General features: G+C 49.4%; 1 protein-coding gene across 4 annotated transcripts in view; it reads right to left on the bottom strand.

The window, feature by feature from the left end:
- WASHC4 (WASH complex subunit 4) overlaps nt 1-22,092 on the bottom strand; it is a 1,230,387-nt gene that overhangs the window by 257,832 nt on the left and 950,463 nt on the right. For all 4 annotated transcript variants that reach the window (XM_069629940.1, XM_069629941.1, XM_069629942.1 and 1 more), the window contains one exon: nt 14,544-14,691. In XM_069629940.1, coding sequence (XP_069486041.1) covers nt 14,544-14,691 — 148 coding nt within the window. The remainder of the gene's footprint in view (nt 1-14,543; nt 14,692-22,092) is intronic.

Raw genomic sequence — 22,092 nt, 5'->3', positions numbered from 1 at the left:
CAGGAAAATGAGCCGTGATCTCTTGCGGCAATGAATGAACCAAGGCCATTATGGTCGGCTGGGAGGAGGTCCCCCTATTTCCGGGGTCCAAATTCCGTAAACTGGAATTTTCCAATATCCCCGCCGCCGCCTCCAAGTCCGCGTGTGGACCGCCTTCACTAGGCGTACTAGCAGGATTAATTATCTGGGTTTCTGGAGATTTTCCCACGAGCCCCAAAAATGGCGCCCGTAGCTCCTGTGAGGGTGAATGATTAATTCCACGCCCCCTTGCCACCGCCCTCAGACCCACAGCGAGAGATCCTCCGATCTGCTCGATGTTAGGGCCACTCGCCAGAGCGGTACAGAGGTCGATGGCACAGGTAGGCGGAATCATCATCCGACTGTCCTCCGGTGCCAAGGCGAGAGGGGCACATCCCTCTGCACCTCCAGATCCCAGCGAGGCCACGGGTATCTGCGTCTGACGTGATGGTATGACTGAGCCAGCGGAGCCCTGCGCAGATCCACTGAAGTTTTCTTGAGATTTTTGATCATGTAGGCAGTGGAGTGCTGTATATTCCATAGAGTTGTTTTTGGGAAGGGTTTGTATTTGTGCATCCGAGTCAATGGCATCGAATGCCGAGTGTGATGTACTTCTTGCTGTGGTCCTCAACTTAAGCGTCGGTACAGAGTTGTGTGAGTTAGGAAGCTGAGAATGGGGCGTGGACACTATTTTTTTTCAAATGGCTTCTGAGACAGCGTTGCTCGGCATCATCCTCCATTATCAGCTGGAGATGAAGCAGTGCGGACTCAGGTACTGGAACGCAGATAGCAGGACACCGCAGTCACCAGAGGCGGGGGTTGAGGGGGCGTGTAGGGAAAAGGGACTTGAAGCAGGATATTCAGCGAAACCGGAGTGCTCCAGGAAAAGTGACAGGTGCAAACAGACGAGAAGAAAATTCCAACAATGAGGGAATAGAGAAATAGCGGGTCCCACCTCACCTCCGTGTGGATAGTGCCAGGCCGACAGCGGATGTTCCAGGGGGGGCCAAACCCCCCTCCCCTCCGCCCGCTGCGGACTGGTGCAGACTGGTACTCTGCACGGTACTCCGCGCGCGCTCCGCGCTGTAGGTAGGTTTTTGTAGGCAGTGGAGCTTCTTTTTCTTAAAGGAGCAGCAGTCCAAACAGAGGAAGCAGAGAAGCACAGAGGCACGTCCTCTCACACTGGTGTACTGGTGCAGACGGAGACATGCTGGAAGGCTGGAAGGCAGGTAAGCTGCAAGTCGCTGGAATCGTACTACGGCTGGCGTGGTCAATTCCTAGCTCTTAAAAAGCATTGTGGTGAGTGGTATTTTGCGGAAACACTAACCAGTAAAAAAAAAGTTTTTTCCAATTATAAACGTTCATAGGCTACAATTAAAATGTTATGTCCCAAATGTATTCAGTAACGCACCACCAACCATCATAAAAGTTCACAGGGGTTTTCACTGGATGGTATGATGGTTTGGTCTACTGGCACCAGGGACGGGGGAGGCAGCAAGTTACGCTGGGCACTGACAGTGTTAAGGACTTTCCACATTGCGATGTAATTCAGACCCAAACCAGTCGCCTGGCATGAATCGTCTTCCTGTGGTGGAATATCAAAGGATGCCTCGAGATTATTAATGACCCCATTACTCAAGGCCAAGGGCTCTTACGGCATTGTGACGTGAGAAAGACATGCCAAATGGTGTTTTACAAGGCTGGTATCCCTCCGTATTATTATGATGTGGGATTGGAAATGTTTAATGCAATGTGGCTGCAGACCCGTGCTTCAGATGTCTGCAGCGTATGTTTCATGTGAGGGCCTTCTGCGTGTGCTATTTGTGACATTCGCCTGATGTGCACCATACATTGCTCTGCAGTGATGGATCTTTGTAGTTTAGAGGCATTCCTCTGGGAGGAGGGTTTCTGTGTAATCTGGTGCAAAGACCTTATGGTCTCGTGCTCTTTCTTGGCCGTCTCCAACGCTTCCTCCACTGCTTTCCCGAAGAGGTTAGTCTCCTCAATGGGTTTGTTAATGAGAGAGGCCTGGGTCTCAGGTCTGAAGCCCGACGTGCGCAGCCATGCGTGTCTTTTCAGAAGAGTACCTTGTGCAGGAGACCTGCCTGCTGTTTCTGCAGTGTCCAGGGTGTTCTTCACCACATTCTGATTAACTAGTTTTCCCTCCGAAACAATGGCGAGAAGCTTTGTTCTGGCGGGTTCAGGAACCTCCTGAAGACCTTCCTGCAGCAATTTCCATTGGGCATCAGCGTAGCTTGCTAATAGCGTAGTATTATTAGCAACCCGAATGGTTTATGCAGCTGCTGACGTGACACGTTTGCCCAGGGCATACAATCTTTTAGACTCCTTGTCCGGTGGTGATTCTCCCATGGCAAGGGGTACCCCTGCCCTATTTCGAGTGGTAGTCACTACCAGTGAGTCTGGGATGGCATGCCCCTTGATATACAGAGGGTCGGTAGGGGAAGGCCGAAATAGTTTTTCGACTCTCGGGTTCACCGCCCGTGCCTGAGCAGGTGTGACCAAAGATGGAGCTACTTGTCTCCGGACAGAGTTAAGGAGGGGGATGGATTGACTCTGGAGGTTTTTCTTTAATATCCTCCACAAAATCCTGCTCCGCTACCGCCTCTTGAGTGGCAATTTTGAAGAATTCTGCCTTTTTTTTCAACATGAAGCTGAAAGCCATTTGGTCATCCACATGTGAGGCCTGGCGAGCCTGAGTGGACGGAGGAGAATCCAGGACCAAAATATCAGAGTCCTGATCTTGTTGTGTCCAAGGGTTTCCACCTTCCTGCTTGGTCTCCTCCCAGTTGTCTGTCATGTCCTGTTGATCCTCCTCATAGTTTGAGAAATGACGCTTCTTCTTCCTCATTATAGATATCTCTCTAAGTATCCATATGAATCAAGTCTTCTTGTTGGAAAACCTGAGACTGATCTACTTGAACTTGAGCGTTACGCTCTACCCGTGCTTTTTTCGGGGGCGGATGATCTGAAGAGGCGATGATCCGCTCCAGCCGATCCATACAACCTTCAAACTTTTCTGTAGTCCATTTAGAGGACCCGGATGGGCCGACGCGAATAGAAGTGACATTCTCCGCACTTTGGCGTCAACAGGAACCTCTTGTCATGATCCCTGCTTCCAAGGGGTCAGGACTTGCCCCACGACCTTGGAAGCAGGCCCATGACTCTGATCCCAGGAACCAGCCAGTCCCTATAGGGACCCTCTGGACCTTGTCCTGGCGCCAGTGGCGCCAGGCTCATGATGATGACTGGTCCCGGCACAGGAAGCGCCGGGCTCATATTAGATAAGAGTGCTTGGTGGACCTACCTGTAGCAGACCATGCTGCTTACTTACCAGCTAACTGGTCTCCTGATCCTTCTCTGCCTGGAACTACTTTTTCTGTCTGGGTGGAGCAGGAGCCACTCCCTGGAAGCAGAACACAGGAACTCTTCTAGAAATCTGGAACTCTTTTCTTACCTGGGTGAGGCCGTGGAAGGAGATGCCTAAGCACTACAGAAGGCTATTTAAACCACACCCGATTGGTTTCACGTGCTTCGCGTTATTCTGCATCTGCAGCAGGACGCTCACCGTGTCAGCTCCAGGAAACCTCCAGCTCCAGATCCTGTGAACACGAAATAACCTGCTGGAATCCAATCTTCAGTCTTCTTCAGTCTTCTGCAGCTCCTGCAAAACAAAGGCACAGGTTAGGCTAAAGTAAAGGCAGTGAATCTACTTACCTAATCCAACGGCAGCATCCAAGGCGCCTTTTTCTGCCTTTCTCTTCCGGCATCCGACATCTGCAAAGAGAGAGAACATCGGTCAGTAATATTCAACTACAAGTTCTGCTTACCTGTGTCACGCCCGTTCCAACTCAGCTCGCGCTGCATTCCGGCACCTGCAAGGCAAGATACATCGGTTAGTAACGCTTAGTTACAAGACTGCTTACCTGTGTTACGTTCGCTTTCAATCTGTTCGCGCTGCACCTCAGTACCTGCAAAGACAAAAGAGACATTACGGAGCATTCTCCAGCCCTAGTGCAGTCTTTCTACTCACGTGCCATTAGAAGGATAATCTTCATCGTCACAGCATCTGAAAAGGGAAAGACATAGACTTTACAGACTTAAGACTTTTGAAAGAGAAGAGAACAATGCAAAAGGAACTTTAATACTTACAAGGCACGCTCGTGCATTAACGGCGTCTTCGCTCTCAGCAAATCCTCTGCTATCAAGAGGCAGAGCTCGCATCCAGTGAAGCAACTGGACCCAGCGCCCCTGCACAAGACGCAGGATGGAGAGCCCGGCATTTACCTACATAAGGTAAGCGCAATATCAACCCAGTTCCACGGGGAAAGAAAGGGCGAGAGGGGCTAGGAACTTTCCGAACCTTCCAAACACTAATACCTTGGTTTACCCTTGCAGACATCTCACTCTTCAGCTTAAACTGTCGGTGGGAAGGGGGCCCAGTCCGGGAGCAAAACGAACCCTGCGCCTAACACTGAAGACAGTATCCTCGCCAGATCAAGACCTGCGCCTCCGGGGGAACCAGGTGAGCGTTACACCTCTAAGGGTGTCGGAGAGAGTCTCTTGACTATCTACGTAAGTCCCATTGGAATCGGGAACATAATCCGCCGAAAAATTTCCCGCGGATTGACCCATAATCTTTGGCAGAACAGGGATAAGACCCACCGCCGATGCTACTTTGGATAGTCGCCGAATCGTCGAGAGACAAAGGCTGAGATGATTTGTCAGCAACAGAAAGACCGTCCGTGCCACTAGGAGGTTTAGCGGACGGGTTTCCGGGTAGAAGCCTAGTTGTATTTTTTTGGGCCTATAGAGGCCTTGGAACTCGAAGCGTCGGGCTCCCGACTTACCGATGTGTGTAGGATTAGGAGTAGCGCCCTTGATCTTTTTTGTTTGCCCAGTCACCATGCGCTGTTGCGAATGCGGGGAAGGCCGTGGATCAGAGTGATCCGGGGGAACCGGCGAAGATTTCGGCAGCCCCGTTGGCACTTTCGCCTTTTTCGACGTAACCGTCGAAATTGGCATAGGGGTTGTGTGCTTAGTATTACGGAGTGATTGTACTCCCCTGTCGCCGGGTGTGGTCCCTGTAGCAAGACCAGAGTCGAGCCTGGAAGGGTCGGGGAAGGGCGTGGCAGACCTAGAAGTGTCCGCCTAAAGGTCTAGAACATCCACATTGGACGTTTGGTCATCCGAAGTACCCCCGTCACTTTCGGCTGGTGTGGCGGTGGGGGAGGGGGAGCTCCACGCGTGACATGCCGTACGCGGCTCACCGCTTTACACAGCGTTACTTAAGGGTCTTGGGCCAAAGGAGTTTGCACGCCGCACACCACTTCTCGTCGTGCTCTAGGGGGAAGACAGACATTACACGTCCTGTGCTCGTCCTTCCAAGGATATCTAACCCTACACTTAGGAATCTAAAGGGAGTCCTTTCCGTAGCAAAAGGGAAGGATGACCAGACTAAAAGGGAAAGAAGGAAAGACATACTAAAACAATATGGTCAGCCCGACCCCACTCTCCCTATTGTATAGGTCGGCCAGAGGGCCCGACCACGTGGACAATCCGGCCGCCGGATCTTAGGCGGCGAAATCCACAGCCGTAGACGATTCTGCCGTAGTCTTCGTTGAAGTTGTCGTTATTGGCGAAATGACTTAACAGGGAATAAACCAACAATTCCGTAAGAAAACAATGTCTCTAGTAAGAGCTCCGCTATATGGCGACCAGTTATCTGGGCGGAAATAAACAATCTGAGGAACCTCGGAGTGTGAGGGATTTTGGGTACTACACACGTCACGATAGAGCTAGTGTTACAGACACGCCTATACCGACGTCCCCTTTCGGTCCCCGAAAGACAAGATGCAATACTCTGCGGTTACCACTGATGTCGGACCATATGCACAGCATGCGATTCTAAGCAGATTAACAAGCATCAGAAATATGTTTATAATTGAGTGTTGCGTAATATCACCTGCTGGTTTAATTTCCTAGTGTGCGTGTTGGGCCTTCAATACTCACCTGTCTAAATTGAATTATGTGCTTCACTGTGTGGACTCATTGTGGCCGCCTGGCGCCACGCACATTCTTCGGAGAATAGCCTTGACTGCTCTCCATTCTTAACCTTGATTGGTTTGGCTGAACTCCCATAGTTCCCCTGATCACTATTATTAGGTTGACCTCCTGAAATCTGTCCACCATTCATCTTAACAGAAACCCTGGCAGTCCTACTCCCGGTTGAGAGGGGTCCAGCCCTCGACATTGAACACAACCCAACTCTGCATTCTCTTTGAATGGTCATGCAGAGAATGCGAGAAAACCTGGGCGTGGACAGCCCATGCAGAAGTAGGCTCATCTTTGGTAGGGATTAGGAGGCTTGGCCAGAAAGACAGGCCCACATGTGTGTATTTCAGCATGGCCATTTAGCAATGGCCATGGCATGGGATTAGCTGACCTCAAAGTAGATTTCTCATATTCCCTTCACGTTTACGCCCAACTAGTTTTTAATCCTGCTATGAAGGCTTCCAGATCTGATAAATGGATTCAGATGGGAGTAGGAATTAGAGAGACATTCCTTCAGCGATAGGAGGACTTTGCTTTAACAGATTCTGATGCATGGGGTAAAATTAAAACTCGATAAGCAGGAGCTAAAATCAGCTCCTGGGTGCCGGGCATCATCCAGTAGGCAGGAGCTATCACTGGAGAACCAAGAGCAAGGACACAGCGCATCCCAAATGTAAATTCTGAATAAGATGCAAACTAACTTTTTGCCCTGTATGTATGATCCAATATGTTTAGTTGTACTAGACGTGTCCTACTTCTTCATTAACATTCTCAAATACTCCAAGTTAATGTTGCATGAGCAGGTATGTAAGGCATCAGTTTGCCAGGGGGGCCAAATGTATCTCATGGAAACTGTTGTATTCAGGGTAACCAGACAATCCTATGTTCAAGGCAGGAGCTAAGAAGTTCACAGCAATTTTGAACCCACATTTTGGGCATATTCTGGTTTGGGTTTTTGCTTCTGTAGGTCCAGTCCAGGCTTACTGAAGTATCCTTCTGCCTCCCGTCATATGCTAGGTCATGCCTTCCATGCTGGAGGCATTTTCAGTACAGTTTACTGCTGTGTCTTGTTACCCTCCAATTCCTTGTCACTTATCACCTTCACTTCCCTAGTAAATGTCACTCCACACTCCAGGCTTCCAATTTAACTCCTTCCTTCAGCTCCATTCCTGGCTTTATTTCCTCCCTCTGCTGTTGTCTCTTCCTGTCACTCTATTCCTGGTTTTCCTTCCTCCCTTATTTGATGCGATTTTGCTTCCTCCTCGGTCACCTCTGTCTCCTCTCTAGCTCCCCTCTGCAGTACTCTCCTGCCCTCTCCAATATAGAGCTGCCTGCTTCGGTCTGCAACTTCCCATGCGCCAGTCTGCTACCCCTAGCTGAAGGTTATGCCTTGCCGCTCTGTCCACGTTACCCACCTTCAGTGAGGTTTGACTTCCCTTTCTTGTCTGGTGTTCAGACCACATGAAGGGCAGCGGTTGTAAATCCCTCAGAGGTTGTCTGCAGGGATCTCTATGTATTTAAGAAGCACTGTGGCAGAAGAGCATCGAAATCTAGTCAATTTACTGTGAAAAGGTGACAGGGGTTTTGGGCAAGTAGAAAAATAATTTTAGTAGCCAGGCCTTTGGGAAGCCAGGCCTTACCAAGAGTGAAACTTTCTCCCAGAGGGAACGCAGGAAGGGTGGCTTACAGCATAAGGCCTGCAGCTCACTCACCCGCCTAGCGGATGTAACAGCCACCAAGAAGGCTGTTTTCAAAGAGAGAAGCTGTAAGGGACAAGAGTGCACAGGCTCAAACGGAGCCGCCATTAGAAATCTCAGGACCAAATTAAGGTTCCAATCCGAGAAAACAAAGGGTGTTGGCGGAAACGTATTTAACAAGGCCCTTCAGGAATTGTGCCATTGCCATTGCCGGGATCGTAGAAAAAGAACTTTGATCCAGGGATCTCTTGAACACAGACAAGGCCGCCAAATATCATTTGACTGTGGTGACCTGAAGGCCTGCAGAGGCCAGTGACAGAGGGAACTCCATCACTGTAGTGGTGGGGTAAGAGATGGGGGTCAATCTTGCGTTACATGCACCACGCCTCAAATCTTCTCCATCTGCACGCGTACAAAGATCTTGTAGATGGTCTGCGTGCAGCCAGCAACACCTCAGGTACTTCCTCAGAGAGGACCCAGTCATCATATCTCATCCTATCAAGAGTCACGCATGTAGGTTGAGGGATTCTGGAGTCGGATGGAGTATCCGACCTTCCGACTGGGTTAGGAGATCCGGACGTCGAGGCAACCAGTGAGGTGGACAGATGGACAAATCCAAGAGGTCGGAGTACCACGTTCTCCTCGCCCATTCCGGGGCGATCCAGATCATGGCTGCTCAAAACCTTTTCAACCTCCGGAGAACCCAAGGAATGACGGGAACCGGAGGAAACACGTAAAGGAGAGGGAAGGTCCAATCCACCAGAAACGCGTCACTCATTTTACCATTCGCTGGGAATTCCCTTAAGCAGAATTGTTTGCATTTTCTGTTGGACTCGTTGCAAACAGATCAACTGCTGGGGTACCCCAGAGAGCGAAGACTTCCTCAAGGACTTCCTGGTATACTTCCCACTTGTGTAAGACCATGCACTGCCTGCTCAGAGCATCCGCCAAGTTGTTCTCTGTGCCCGGCAGATGAACTAGCAAAGCTGAGATCCCGTCCTCCAGCAACCAGAACCAAAGCATCATCACCTCCATGCAGAGAGGATTGGGAGTGCAAACCACCTTGCTTGTTGAGATAGTGCATTGTCACTGTGTTGTAAATCAGGACGAGGACATGTTTCACCTGCAGAAACAGGGCAAACGCTTTCAGGGCTAGCCTGATTGCTCGCAACTTCAACCTGTTAGTGTAACACCTGGATTCCGTCGTTGACCGGCGTCGCTCACCTGCAAATCCTAGCAGTGAGCGATCCAACCCTTCAAAGATGCATCCGTGACCACTTGGGTCTGAGGCCAAGGAGGTCCGAAGGGTTCCCCCACCAAAAGGCTGTTGCGGTCCGCCCACCAGGACAGGTCATGATCACAGATGTGGAGGAGATCTGAGGTATGAGACCACTGATCCCTCAGTAGCCATTGCAGGGATTGCATGCGCAACCTAGTACAAGAAAAATTCAGGAGGCCACGAGGCCTAGGAGACGTAGGAAGGAAGCCGCTGGTAGAGTGGCATTTTTCCAGAACAAGTCGACCATCTGTGTCAAGCTGGCTTTTGGTAGCGTGTTGAGCAGCCAGGCTTATCTCAAGTGGGTAAATGTGAGCGTTAGTGGAGTTACACAAAGATCACAGTTACAGGTATTCAAATAAACTCTTACACTCAAAGTTTCTTGCATAAACAATTATTAATGTATTTATCAGTCAGTTATAAAGCCTTCTTTAGAAGGGAGTAATATAATAGCAACAAACAAATACACTTCAATACTGTACACTCTTGAGTTTCTGAATCAGAAAAGACCCTTTTGGGATGGCCCACAGACACAACCTACACCCACAGGTGACTTCAATAAAAAGGGTGCTGGGGACATATCTTACTGTTGGCATTCAGAACACTCTTAAAAGTTGGTAAAAGGAAAAGGTTATTAGAACACAAGAGAACACCAATATTCTTAAGCAGGGCAAATACTTTCAGGTCCTCTTAGAAGAGTCATACAATTCAAGTTCTTAGAAGTCTTTGATAAAAAGAAGAATCAAATGTAGGGCCATAAACTGATTATACTAGTGAGTTGCAGAAGTTACAAGCACTTCCACAGTAAGAGGTAAGTTCACAGACTTGTTTTACAGTAACTTAGAAATGAAGAAAAGATGCAGCTGATGACTTCTGTTCCTGTGCAGCTCTGCAGATCTCACTGTTCCTGGGTCTCAGTTGTGGGGACAAGACGAAGGACGTTGGGGGACTCCTGCACTACACTGGGACGGTCAAAACTTGCAACCGGCAAAGTTCACTTTCAGTGGCTGTTTCGCGTTTCAGCTTCTTGCGGCTACCGCAAATAGCAACAATGCTATTCCAGGCTGTTGAGGTGGGCTTTCCTTGCTTCTGGGGTCCCGCACGCTTTTGAGGGGGCTCTGGCTTGGTCAGTCCTGCTTTTTGGGAGTCCGGAAGATCTTCCAAAAGCTCTAGGCCAGCTTAAAAGCAACACACACAATCTGGTGTACCTCTCCCTGGCTATACGGTTTCCAGCAGCAACTCTGTGGAAATTCAAATAGCTCCGAGATGGATGTGCAGATGGCTTACTTTGGAGTTGATTGGTCCCACCAACTCAAGAGGAGAAGTCGTCCTTGCAGGGGCTAACTCTGCGTTTCTGCAATGCAGCAGGGCTTCACCGGGCAAACCAACGGTCTAGGAGTTGCAGCAGGCGTCCTCTTCAAGCTCTTCTTCGGTTCCTTCGTACAGTGGTCGACTCTGCCCTCCAAGCCAAAAGACTCACCTTTTATTCAGTTCTCTCCCATTCATTCCAGCCTAGCTGTCACTCACCCAGCAGAAAGCTGTCCTTGCTGGACAGTCAGCCACCCAATCACCACAGAGTGCATTTGGGTCTCCTAGGAGACGAAGCACAGGGAGTTTCGGGAACCTCCCTCACTTCCTGCCTACCCCAGACACTCTGGAGCCACAGGCGGGCTTCACTCCTGAATACTGCCAAAGGCGAAATGAACAAAGAGACTAAACCTGGTTTGGCGCGCAGAGAAAATCTCTAGAAGGACCTTTCCACAAAGACATGGTGAAAAAAGAAGACCGGGGACCATTTGTCAAAGATGGCTCTGCGCCATTTTGAAAAATGGTCGACGCAATTTGGTCGAAAGACAAATGGTAGAATTTTTTATTTTATTTATATATATATTTTTCAGGTTTTCGTTTAGAAAAAAAAGGGTCTTTTAGCAAAAAAAGGGGGTTGGGGGGACCCCCCCTCCCCCAAAAAAAATAAAATGTGAAAATACCAAATTGCGGCGACCATTTGTCCTGTCGACCATTTATTTTCGACCAAATGACCTGTAACCAGTAAGTAACCCCTCCAGCACTCTATTGTAAGATAGTGTGTGTTGGGCCTAGAAAGTTATAATGGTAAGTAAAGTCAATTTGACTTTTCTGCTCTGGGAAACAGTTTATCCCAGAGAAAGGTATTTAAACCTTTGGGAAATCTAAGAGACTTGCCTGTGCCACTGCACTGAAGGTGCTGTGTGACACAATGTAAATATGATGCCTATGGAGTTTGTCAGACTCCACAACCACAAGAAACACAGAGGCAAAATTCATATTAAAATACATGAGAGAGTGGGAAAAAGGGTCTCACTCTCGCCAAGTTAAAAAAAATCAAGACCTCTCAATCCAGCAAAGTTGCGGGGGGTCTCCAAGGTGAAGGGAATTCGCACATTTCTGAGAATTCTCCCTAACCGAGACCTCCTCCTTTCTTGGGCACCAATAAATAACGGGAATACCTACCCGATCCTTTCTGCTCAGGTTGTACCTCTTCCACGGCACCCTTCAGCAACACGGCTCTCAGTTCTTCCTTGAGCTCCTATCCCGGTTGGATTGGAGGTGGGGGTGGTCTATCCGGTGGTTTTCTTACAAATGGCAGACAATAACCCCACTGAATGAGCTGTAGAGCCCAGGCATCAGAAGTAATTCCCCGCCACTGGAGCAAATGCTCTGTCACCGTCCTCCAACCGGTCTGCTGTGAGAGGGGAAAATCAAAGTGGCTTCGGAGGCTGGGTCGCCCCTGCCTGTTATATAGGATATGATATGATGTGGCATTTATAACGCGCAAGTGTTTCTAGGTACAACAAGACAAGGAGGGGTAAACAAGGGAGGACAAAATAATGATTTTACAAGGTCTTATGTCATTCAGATCGCAACAGTGCAGGGAAGAGGAAAGGGGAGAAGTGCCAGTGTTGACTCCTAGAAGCCCCTCTGCCTCTTCCAGAGCACAGGAAATGCTTCTGCCCTTGCCTGGCTGGTGGGAGCTGCGCTCTGCTGCCGTAAGTAGCATATCTCCTGTAGCCCCGTGCCCTAGAGGCGTAGCTAAATGCAGGTTTGGCCGGCTGCGCAGCTAGGCCTAAGGATTTGGCAGCAATTTTGGATTCCTTTAACTTTTCCAAGGAATCATCGGCTTTATGGCCAAAAAGAAGATAACCCTCGAAGGGCATGTCCAGATGTTTTACTTGGATATTAGGTGAGAAACCAGATGTTTATAAGTAGGCCTGCCTTCTTAGAGTTATGGCTGATGCCATAGATGCTGGATTACCCCAGCGCATCCAAGGATATCGACGCTACTGCGTCTCGATCAACACCGACATCCACCATATCGGTGCAGAAGGACAAACCATTGATGTCGACGGTTGTCGAGTAAACATTGATCCCGCAACCCCGGTCCGAATTTTTCGATACCATGCAAAGTATCTTCTGCGGTCATGACGGCGATGACCAGGGAGATGTCGACACGATTTATTTGGGTTCCGGAGGGGTTGATTATTTTGATGACCACAATCAGCTTTTACAGCTGGCTCAGGGCCTCCAAGATGCCAGCGGTCTGCACACCTCGCCAGACCTAGAGTTTCAGCAATCCCAGCACTATCTTCACAAAACCTCTAAATTCAGGGCTCTGGTAGAAAGGGTTATTGACACCCTGGGATTACACTCATCAGTGGCTCCTGGACAAGGTTATGACCTTACTGACTTTCTAGATGAAGGCCTTGCCACTGAACGCAATATGCTTCTAAACCAGGCCATTGCCGATCCTTTAGCAGTTATGTGGCAAACCCCATGTTCCATTCCTCCCGTCAGCTCCACCATTTCTGGGAAATATAGGCCGGCTAGAGGAGACCCTGCATACCTCTCCCCTCACACTTCACCAGAGGGGCTTGTTATGCAGGCTGCCACTGGCTCATCTAGACCTGCATCATCTACATCCACTCTGCCCCCAGACAGAGAAGCAAAAAAAGTAGATGCTTTGGCAAAAAGGGCACTCACTTTGGGTAGCATGGCCCTCAAAGCTACAAATGTGGCAAGCAGTTTTGCCAAATACTCCTCTCTATGGATAGCAGTGGAAAATGCTGCTCAGTATGTCCCAGAAAGTGAAATGCACGAGGGATTCCTACAGCTAGTGGAGGATGGGAAGGAGGTGGACGGGCAGTCGCTGCGAACGGGCCTGGACATTGCCGACTGTGTGGGCTGTTCCATTGGATTTCTTTCGACTAAAAATGTATCAGCGCCAACGTTGCCGGTACCGGGGCACTTGAGGGGTCAGGTACAAAGAGCATCGCTCTTGCTCCGAAGCATGATGCATGGGGGGGGGGGGAGAGGTTTATCTGCGCTGATGCAGCATGCTGCTTGAACATTGCAAGCATTGAGGATTTGAAATACTCCCACTCCTGGAAGAGTGGCTCCTCGAGTGGTACCGTTTCTTCTTCCGCCGGTGTTCATTTTCCGGGGTATGCACCCTCAGTTTGTCGACCGCAGTGGAGATTTTGAGGGGGCGACCCAGGGCGAGTTTTGTTGCTAGATTGTGAGGGGATTTAGGTTGCATTTTGGCACACAACGGACACCCGTCAGTCCTGTGACCAGTGCAGAGGCACCAGAGACACAACTTGTGTAGGTCGGTGATGGACATCTCGGTGCCACAATCGGAACACCGTTTGAAACCTGATACCTGAGCGACCGACATCCCGCGTCGAGGATGTTGTGAAAAAGTACAAAATCTTCTGCCGAAAACGTGGAGAGAGTCGAAGCTCTGTGTTCCCAAGCAGAGTGTTAGCTCGCTGAAAAAAGGAACTGAGGTTGGGGCATAGTGACGTGGTATTTATACGATGCCCGATGTCACTTCCAAAGCCGACAACCAGACGCAGAGCAAGACAGATCAATGGTAGCCGACCGGGTGGAGGTCCTCTACGGCCTCTGTCCAAAAATTTTCGAAGCAGCAAAGCTGGAGGGAATATCCATCAGATGAGGAATCTGCAGGAGAAAAGCAATCAATTGGAGTGGACACTCTCTTCCTTGGACCACATTAAATTAACAAAGACTCTGCATTCTTAACTTACTTTAGGAAATAATGTATTTGGTGCGATGGGTAGCTGGATGGAAGGGCTGTGTTTGATAGGATGCAGGTAGGTTGGCTCTCATTAGGCTTGGGAATGAGCCTGACTGGGGTGTCGTGATGGGGTTAATAGCGACACTCTGGACAGGGTAAGAGGGAGGGATTATGTATTCCTTTTATTGGGATTGGTCAGTGTGGTCTATTCTAATGAGTCACAGACCCATCTTGCCCTTGAGCACAGATAATGGATGCTCCCATTTTATGCTATTCAGGATATTATTTGTTTGTTATGAGCTCCTGGAACTGAAAAGTCTATCATTAAAAAGGGACGCTATAGAAAGCTACAATGCAAGAAATGCAACACTGCAAACATTTGGACAGAGAAAGCTGCAGGACTCACCAGTGGAGGCACGATGCTGTAAAAGTGGCGCAGGTGCATGTTCTTCATACTGCGGAATTCCGAGGCAAAAACTTCCACAAGCATTTTGAAGTATTCTGTGCCTTCCGCAAAGTTTCGAGTTAGATCTCCAAGGACAGAGTCCAGCTGCCTACACAGAAAAATAATTTTATTCAAGTCAGTAAAACATGAAGGTTTACATACAAATGATGGTGTTAGGAAAAATTTCCTTTTTGCACTTTTAGCTCCAATAGATTTCTATGTTACCCCATTACTTTTGCTCGTTTTAAACACTGTCCTGTATTTTGTAGGTTAAGTAAAACCTTCTGCTTTTATGCCCTGTTCTGATCATTCTTATGAGGAAATGAACTAGTCCATGAGACTGTCTGCACTGAAAGACTATGGGGGTAATTACTACTTTGGCGGTGGTTGAAAAAAGTGGGCACTTTATTTGGCTGTATCTGAATTACCCCCGTTTTTCCTGCAGGTTTTGCTGACGCAGTATTACCACGTGGTAATCCGCTGCTTTTTGGAGGAAAAGTGTCAGATTCATCTCCAGCTTGTTGCCGCAGGTAAATCCTTCACGATACCTCCATAAATTGGCAGATTTAGATGCGGTAATGCCGCCGTTGCTAAATCCGCAAAAAATCCCCATGGATTCCAAAAATGGGGAATTCCACCACCTTACCGCACTTGGAATCCCAGGATAACCCCACAGGACGTAGTGGCAGCAATGATAACCATTTTCGTGGTAATTCAGCAGAATTTTTAATTGTTCTTTTATAACACGCTTAATACCAGAGAGTGGATTCTAAGCGCAGGATCGGGATTAGAACCTGTGTTGCACTGCCTTGACTCGGTTCCAAGACAAAAAGCATTGCCCCCGAGTTATCTGCCCTCACCCACAATTACCACCAAAATCAGAAAGAGACTATGGGCCTCATAAGTGTGCTGGTCCGGTAACAGCGGTGCCGGTAAGCCTACCGGCACAGCTTTTACCAGACCGTAACACTCCGAGATCTGCGGGCGGGTGCCGTCCCACCCGCCAGGTCTGACCTGGCGGGCGGAACAGCACCCGCCCGCAGCCATTGACGGAAGCACCGGGACGCACCCCCGTTAGGGAGAATTCTCGTATAAGGCTAATTTCCCAAACCTAGCGAGTCCCCCAGCAGCTTTGCTGGATTTTGAGGTTTGTTTTTTTCTCCTGCTAAGAGAGAGACTCTTTTCCTCCCACTCTTAGGCATGATTTGAGGTATGTCTTTGACTTTTTGTGTGCTTATGGGCTATGTTTTTTTTTACTCCATAGGGTATCATCTGTTTTTGTGTATGTGTTACACAGCACCCTCAGTGCAGTAACACAGGGGTGTCATAGTGACCCCCAAACATAGACTCCATACCCTGGGACTGACTACTGTCTCCCGGGGCATGTAAAGTCACCATTGACTTTACTAGTCCAAAATTGTGAACAGAACCAGTACAAACCATCATACTGTGGAAGTACTGGAAGGGGTTAATTCGATTGCCCCTGGGTCTGTTTCCAAGGGGGCACTGTCCAGTCCCCCCTTGTCGAGTTTCTGGCTGGTGGCAGTGGTTACCACGCAAAATATTCCATCGGAATATTTCCTATGGGATTTTCCCATTGATTTTACACGCACCATTGGATCAACCAGCTCACCATTTCACCTTCCAGGACGTCTCTTGGTCGAATCGCCCGTGCCAAGCACCCAGGCGGCCGGATAGCCAAACTTCACCACTGTGACCGCGAATAAAAGGAATGCACCTTTTAACCGACGAACTCAGCGGCTGGTCTCTTCCCAGGGCAGTGCAACGACTCCAAGTTTCCTCCTCGACGAGATCCTCTCTTCCCCTGGTCGAAACCACAAACTGCACCCGCTGCCAGGAACAACTGCCAACGCTGGAGCTTCCTCAACTTTAAAGGTACTGTGTTCCACCTGGCCTCCCTTCCTACGGTTTGCTAAAGGTGACCCTTAAATCCTTGGCTTTCCAACTGGGCTGGCCCGCAGACCTTCTAACTTTACCTTCTGAATCAACCCAACCTCTTTTGAACATTTTTACAAAGACTTGAATGCATTTCTAAACTGTGTGATCTTGGGCACATTTCACCTTGCTCCATTTAAAGTGGGCTTGGCCTATGAACTTTGGCTCTACAGTAGACACTGCCTTCACTAACTTGTTTTGGTCTTGTAAAAGTGTTGGGAACTGTTTTATTTTTATGACCTGCCTTTTTCTCTCCCTTTTATTTAATTAATGGAGTGCCATCCAAGTTACGCGCTCGCATCTGTTTTGACAAATAGTGGTGTTTTGATTTAGACTTGTCTAATAATTCTTAATGGAGGTGTGTATACTTTTCTGACTGTTTGAACTTGCTTTGATTTATAGTGCTAGTGTATTTCTTTAAGTGTGTGTTAAATAAATAATTATATACTTTTGATAGAAAACTCTGGTCAGTGTTTGCTTGCTCTACTGTGTTTTTAGCCCTATTGTGTACCCTCTATATACTGCCCTACTCTTTTTGAGAGAGGTCGGACTGCTCAGCCACAGCTACCAGATAAATCTGGGTGGTGCAGACTGCTACCAATTGGGTTTACTGCTTGCTCCTGTTGTCTTAATCTTCTTGCAGTGTTCCCCAAGGGAACTGCACAGGATTCCGCCTAACAACCCCCGCGAGCCTCTACATTTAAAGGGGAAGACGTTTTTTCTGGTGAAAAAGGTTCCGTCTCCCGTCCCTTGGAAGGGACGCACATACAGTATGGAGAGAAGGGGACGGGACATAAGAGTATGGGGTTTTACATTTCCTGGCGCTTGGCTTCACGGACTTCCGGGGCTGGAATGCCCTGGTGATTCCCTAAAGCTAGGCGCCGGAAAGAACACACAACTCTGGCGGCAGCCTGCCATTTTACCAGCTAGGCTACCACTGGAGCTGTAATGAGGCCCTATGGGGGTCATTACAAGTATGGAGGTAGCCATGGTGCTATTAGCGCCATGGCTACCCCCATACCGCATACCGGGTCCCTTGTATGAGGAATTACCGGGCCATTCCAACCTTGGAGGATCCGGTACTTCCTCATTCAAAATACCAATCCCCATTTGAGCCCCCATAGGGCTCAATGGGAATGGGGAGGGAGCTAATAACGGGCCAGTTATTAGCTCCCTGGTCCTTTAGCGGCTCGCACTAAGGGCGACTGGTAAAACCAGCCGCCCTTAGCAGGATCCGCTAAAGGACCTCGTAATGCGGCGGTAAGGGGTTAACGGCACCGGCACCCTTACCAGCGCCGTTAACTCCTTACCGCCAGGGTCGGAATGAGGCCCTATGTCTCTCCTTAGGAATTCTGGTATTGTCATAATTGAACACATTACCTTACTTTGAAGTGCAGTTAGGCTACTTTGTATCCTTATATCTTTTTATTTAATGACTTTCGGTTACTTTTACAATGTGCCTGAGACAAGTTGATGGCAGCTGTCATAGTTTCACAATTGTTATGCTATTTTACTCATGCACTTTTGCAAGTAACCTGTATGGCTACTAAAGGTGGCTAGCACTCAGATTGCTGTGCCACAAGGTTTTTCGCTTCCTCTTGGCTATATTGTTATTTGGCCTACTTGGGCCACATCTGTGGTGTCAGAAGGAGAAATGACTTACCGTAATGTTCTTTCTTTATTGAAAGACGGCAGCCACCTACTGTAGACGCTTTCTTAGCGGGGCTGGATGGTATCGTGATGAGGAATCTGTGGGAGAAGAATCCATGGAAAGAACATTACAGTGAGTAATTTCTCCTTCAATCGATTGCCTTTCTCCTGCAGATTCCGATCGGATAGACTCCCAAAGCAGTAGAATAAATGGAGGCGGGATGAAAGCTTTACTGCAGGCGATTTACAGACTGTAATGCTTCATGAATGTATGAAGCAAAGATAAGGTCATGGCCCGGCAGATGTCCCCGACTTGTACCTCTCTCTGCAGCGGTGTAAAGGTAGAAACCCCTCTGGTGTATTGGGCCCTGATTCCACCAGGGGGCAACTCCTTGCCAGTGCTGTGATAGCGCTCCAAAATACAGTGTGATGCACTGTGAGATTGTTTGCTTCGATACTGCCAAACCTTTTCTGAATATGCACAAGGCCACAAACAATTGGCCAACTTTCCTGTACTCAGCCGCCCAAACTATGTAAAACGCTGTCTTGGGTTCCAGCCTGTGAAAATGCTCCCCCTCCTTAGAGGGGTGAAGAGGTGAGCAATCCACCAGAAGATTGATTGCCTGGGTGAGATGGAACTCCGGCGCTACACCTTAGGCAGGATCTCAATTTAAGGGAAACCTTTTCACGAACAATGCGACAGGAAGGTGGTTTACAAGAAAGGGCCTGGTGCTTGCTGACACGCCTGGCTGAAGTGACAGCCACAAGGAACGCGTTTTTCAAGGTTAACAACTAGTGAACAAGAATGTAACGGCTCAAAAGGAGCCGCCATAAGAAATGTGAGGACCAGATTCAGGTCCCAATCAGGAACATCAAAGGGTGTAGGTGGAAATGTATTCACAAGGCCCTTCAGGATTTGGGCCATAACCAGAACTGTGAAGAAAGATCCTTGATCTGGAGACCTTTTGAACAGAGACACAGCTGCCAAGTATCCTTTGACCGGTGACCTGAAGATCTGCAGAGGCCAGTGACAGAGGGAACTCCATCACTATAGTGGTGAGGCAAGAGATTGGGTCAATCTTGCGTACCTCCCCGGAACACCTCAAATCTTCTCCACCTGCACGCATACAGTGATCTGGTTGACCGTGCGTGCATCCAAAGGCACCTAGAGTACCTCCTCAGAGAGGTCCCAGTCATCATACCTCATCCGCCCAAGGGCCATGCATGTAGGTTGAAGGATTCCGGTATCGTGTACAGCACCTAACCTTCCGACTGGGTTAGGAGATCCGGGCGGCGAGGCATCCAGAGAGGTGGGGCAAATGGTCAAGTCTAGAACGTCAGAGTACCATGTCCTCCTCGCCCAATCCAGGGTGATCAGCGTTGATAGTAATCTCCTAAACATGGTGATAATCAATGGAATGACGGGAAATCAGAGAGAAAGCGCAGTGGAGAGGAAAGGTCGAGTCCACTGGAAGCGCATCCCCTAGAGCGCCGCTCGCTGGGAATTCCCTCGAGCAAGACTATCAGCACTTACTGTTGGACACCATGGCAAACCGATCCACTGCTGGGGTACCCCAGAGAGAGAAGCGTGTGATAGCGTGCCCTGCTGCTCAGAGAATCTGCCAAACTGTACGTTGTCCCTGCCAGATGCACTGCAGAGAGCAAGATCTAGTTCTCCAATAGCTGGAACCACAGCTGCATTGCCTCTCTGCAAAGGGGCAGGGTGCGCACGCCGTATTGTGTCCGTCAAGATCAGGACATGCGTGCCCTTCGGTGGGTAACCTGATGGCTCGCAAACTCCCGTCTGTTGATGTGCCACCTGGCCTCCATCGCTGACCAAAGACTGCTCACCTGCAAGTCCTCGCAGTGAGCTCCACAACCCTTCAAGAACACATACGTGACCACTTGGCCTCAGGCCACGGAGGCCAGAAGGGTTCCCCCGTCAGCATGTTGCTGCTGCCCCACTAAGAAAGGTAGTCGACCCACAGACCTGGACACTCTGAGAACACCCATCAAAGTGCCAAAGTACTGGGACCACTGACCTTGCAGGACCCACTGCAAAGATCGCATCCGCACCCTGGCCTCTGGCACCAGAAAAATGAAGGAGGCCATGAGATCTAAGAGGCAGAGGAAGGAAGCCACTGGTAAGGGGGCATGGTTCTGGAACAGTTGTATCATCTGTGCAACGCTGGCGACCCTCTCCTCAGGAGGAAAAGACTTGCCTGCCCGAGTGTCTAAGACTGCTCAGATGAACTGGAGCCTCTGTGCTGGTTTTGTGTGGATCTATTCCAAGTTCATGGAGAAGTCCAGCCCGAGTAGTGAACAGGTGTCCCTGAGATGCGACAATACCTACTGCACCGACCTCCCTCGGATCAGCCAGTCGTCCAGGTAAGGAAACACAGGGACACCGGATCTCCTGAGGTGAGCCGCGACCACCGCCATGAGGTTGGTGAAGACCCTCGGCATGGAGGTCGACCGAAAGGGAGGCACCTTGAACTGGCAGGGCTTGTCCCCTAAGAGGAATCTGAGGAACTTCCTGTACTTCTGATGGATCGGCACATGAAGGTAAGCGTCCTGAAGATCTATGGACACCAGCCAGTCCTGTAACTCGAGAGCGTGGAGAATCTCTCTCAACGTCACCATCTTAAATTTGTCTTTCCTCATGAATTTGTTCAAAGACATGCGGTACAAGACGGGACAGAGAGCTCCCCCTTCTCGGGTACAGGATATTCTGGGAATACCAGCCTGACCCTCTTTGCCCAGGCGCTACCTCTTCCATGGCACCCTTCAGGAGCAAGCAAGGCTTGCAGTACTTCCTGGAGCTCCTGCTCTGGTTAACAAGGAGGTGGCTAGGGCCTGTCCGAGGACCTTTGCAGGACAGACAGACAGTAACCCCACTGCACGATCTGTAGCACCCAGGCATCAGAGGTAATCTCTTGCCATTGGGTCTAATGCTCAGTCAACAGTCCTCCAACCGGGGAGTCATGGAAGGAGAAATCAAAGCGGTTTTGAGGGCAGAGCCCCCCAGCTGTTGTCTGGTGGCCTCTAGAGGCCCTCCCGCCCCTTTCGGTATGCGGGAAATTGTCTCTGCCCGTCTGGCTTGCGGGAGCTGAGCCTTCCTGCCGTAGGGGACGTAGCTCCTAAAGCTTCTGCCGCTTGAAGAGAAACTAAAGGCAAGTTTAACCAGCTGCTGCGCAGCTAGGCCAGGTGACTTCACAGCAAACTTGGGCTCTTTGAAGAGATTCTCCCCATCAAAAGCAATGGCGAGAAGCATATTCTGTACATTGGGAGAGAACCCTGAGGAGTGCAGGTAGGACTGCCTCCTGAGAACCATAGCCGAGCCCACTGACTGTCCAACACAGTCTGTCACGTACAGGCCCTTCTGCAGAGACTGTCTGGCCACCTCCTTTCTGTCATCCACCAACTGCATCTTCCCTTCAGGTATGTACTGGATTTTCTGCTCAACCGCCTACCACAATCCGAAGGATTATTTAGCAAAGCCACAGGAGACGTTGGTCACCTTCAAGGCCATGCTCCCAGAGAAAAATATTTTCTTTGCAAGGGCATCTACTTTCTTGCCCTCCCTATCAGTTGGGAAATTAGATGTAGAAGTGACGTGCCTGGTGGACACTCTGACCGCCTGTACCACTAATCCCTATGGTGCTGGGAGAGGGGAGAGAAATGAGGGATCACCCCTTGCGGCCTATATTTCTTTGTAAGGTCAGAGTTAACCAATGGTATGGTGCAAGGATGCAACCATAAGGTGGCAATGGGATCAGAGATAGCCGTGTTGAAAAGGATAGCCCTTTCTGTGGGAGGACCCTCATTGAGGATGTCCGTAAGGCCATTACCTAGGACTGGTTGAGCTGGAGTGTTTAACCCAAGGATAGCCACTACCCTATCA

Source organism: Ambystoma mexicanum, chromosome 12 (genome assembly GCF_040938575.1).
Source record: "Ambystoma mexicanum isolate Mex_15411 chromosome 12, UKY_AmexF1_1, whole genome shotgun sequence".
In the NCBI taxonomy this organism is placed as follows: domain Eukaryota; kingdom Metazoa; phylum Chordata; class Amphibia; order Caudata; family Ambystomatidae; genus Ambystoma; species Ambystoma mexicanum.
Note: the sequence above shows the minus strand (reverse complement) of the source record. Positions and strands in the feature narration are given on the sequence as shown.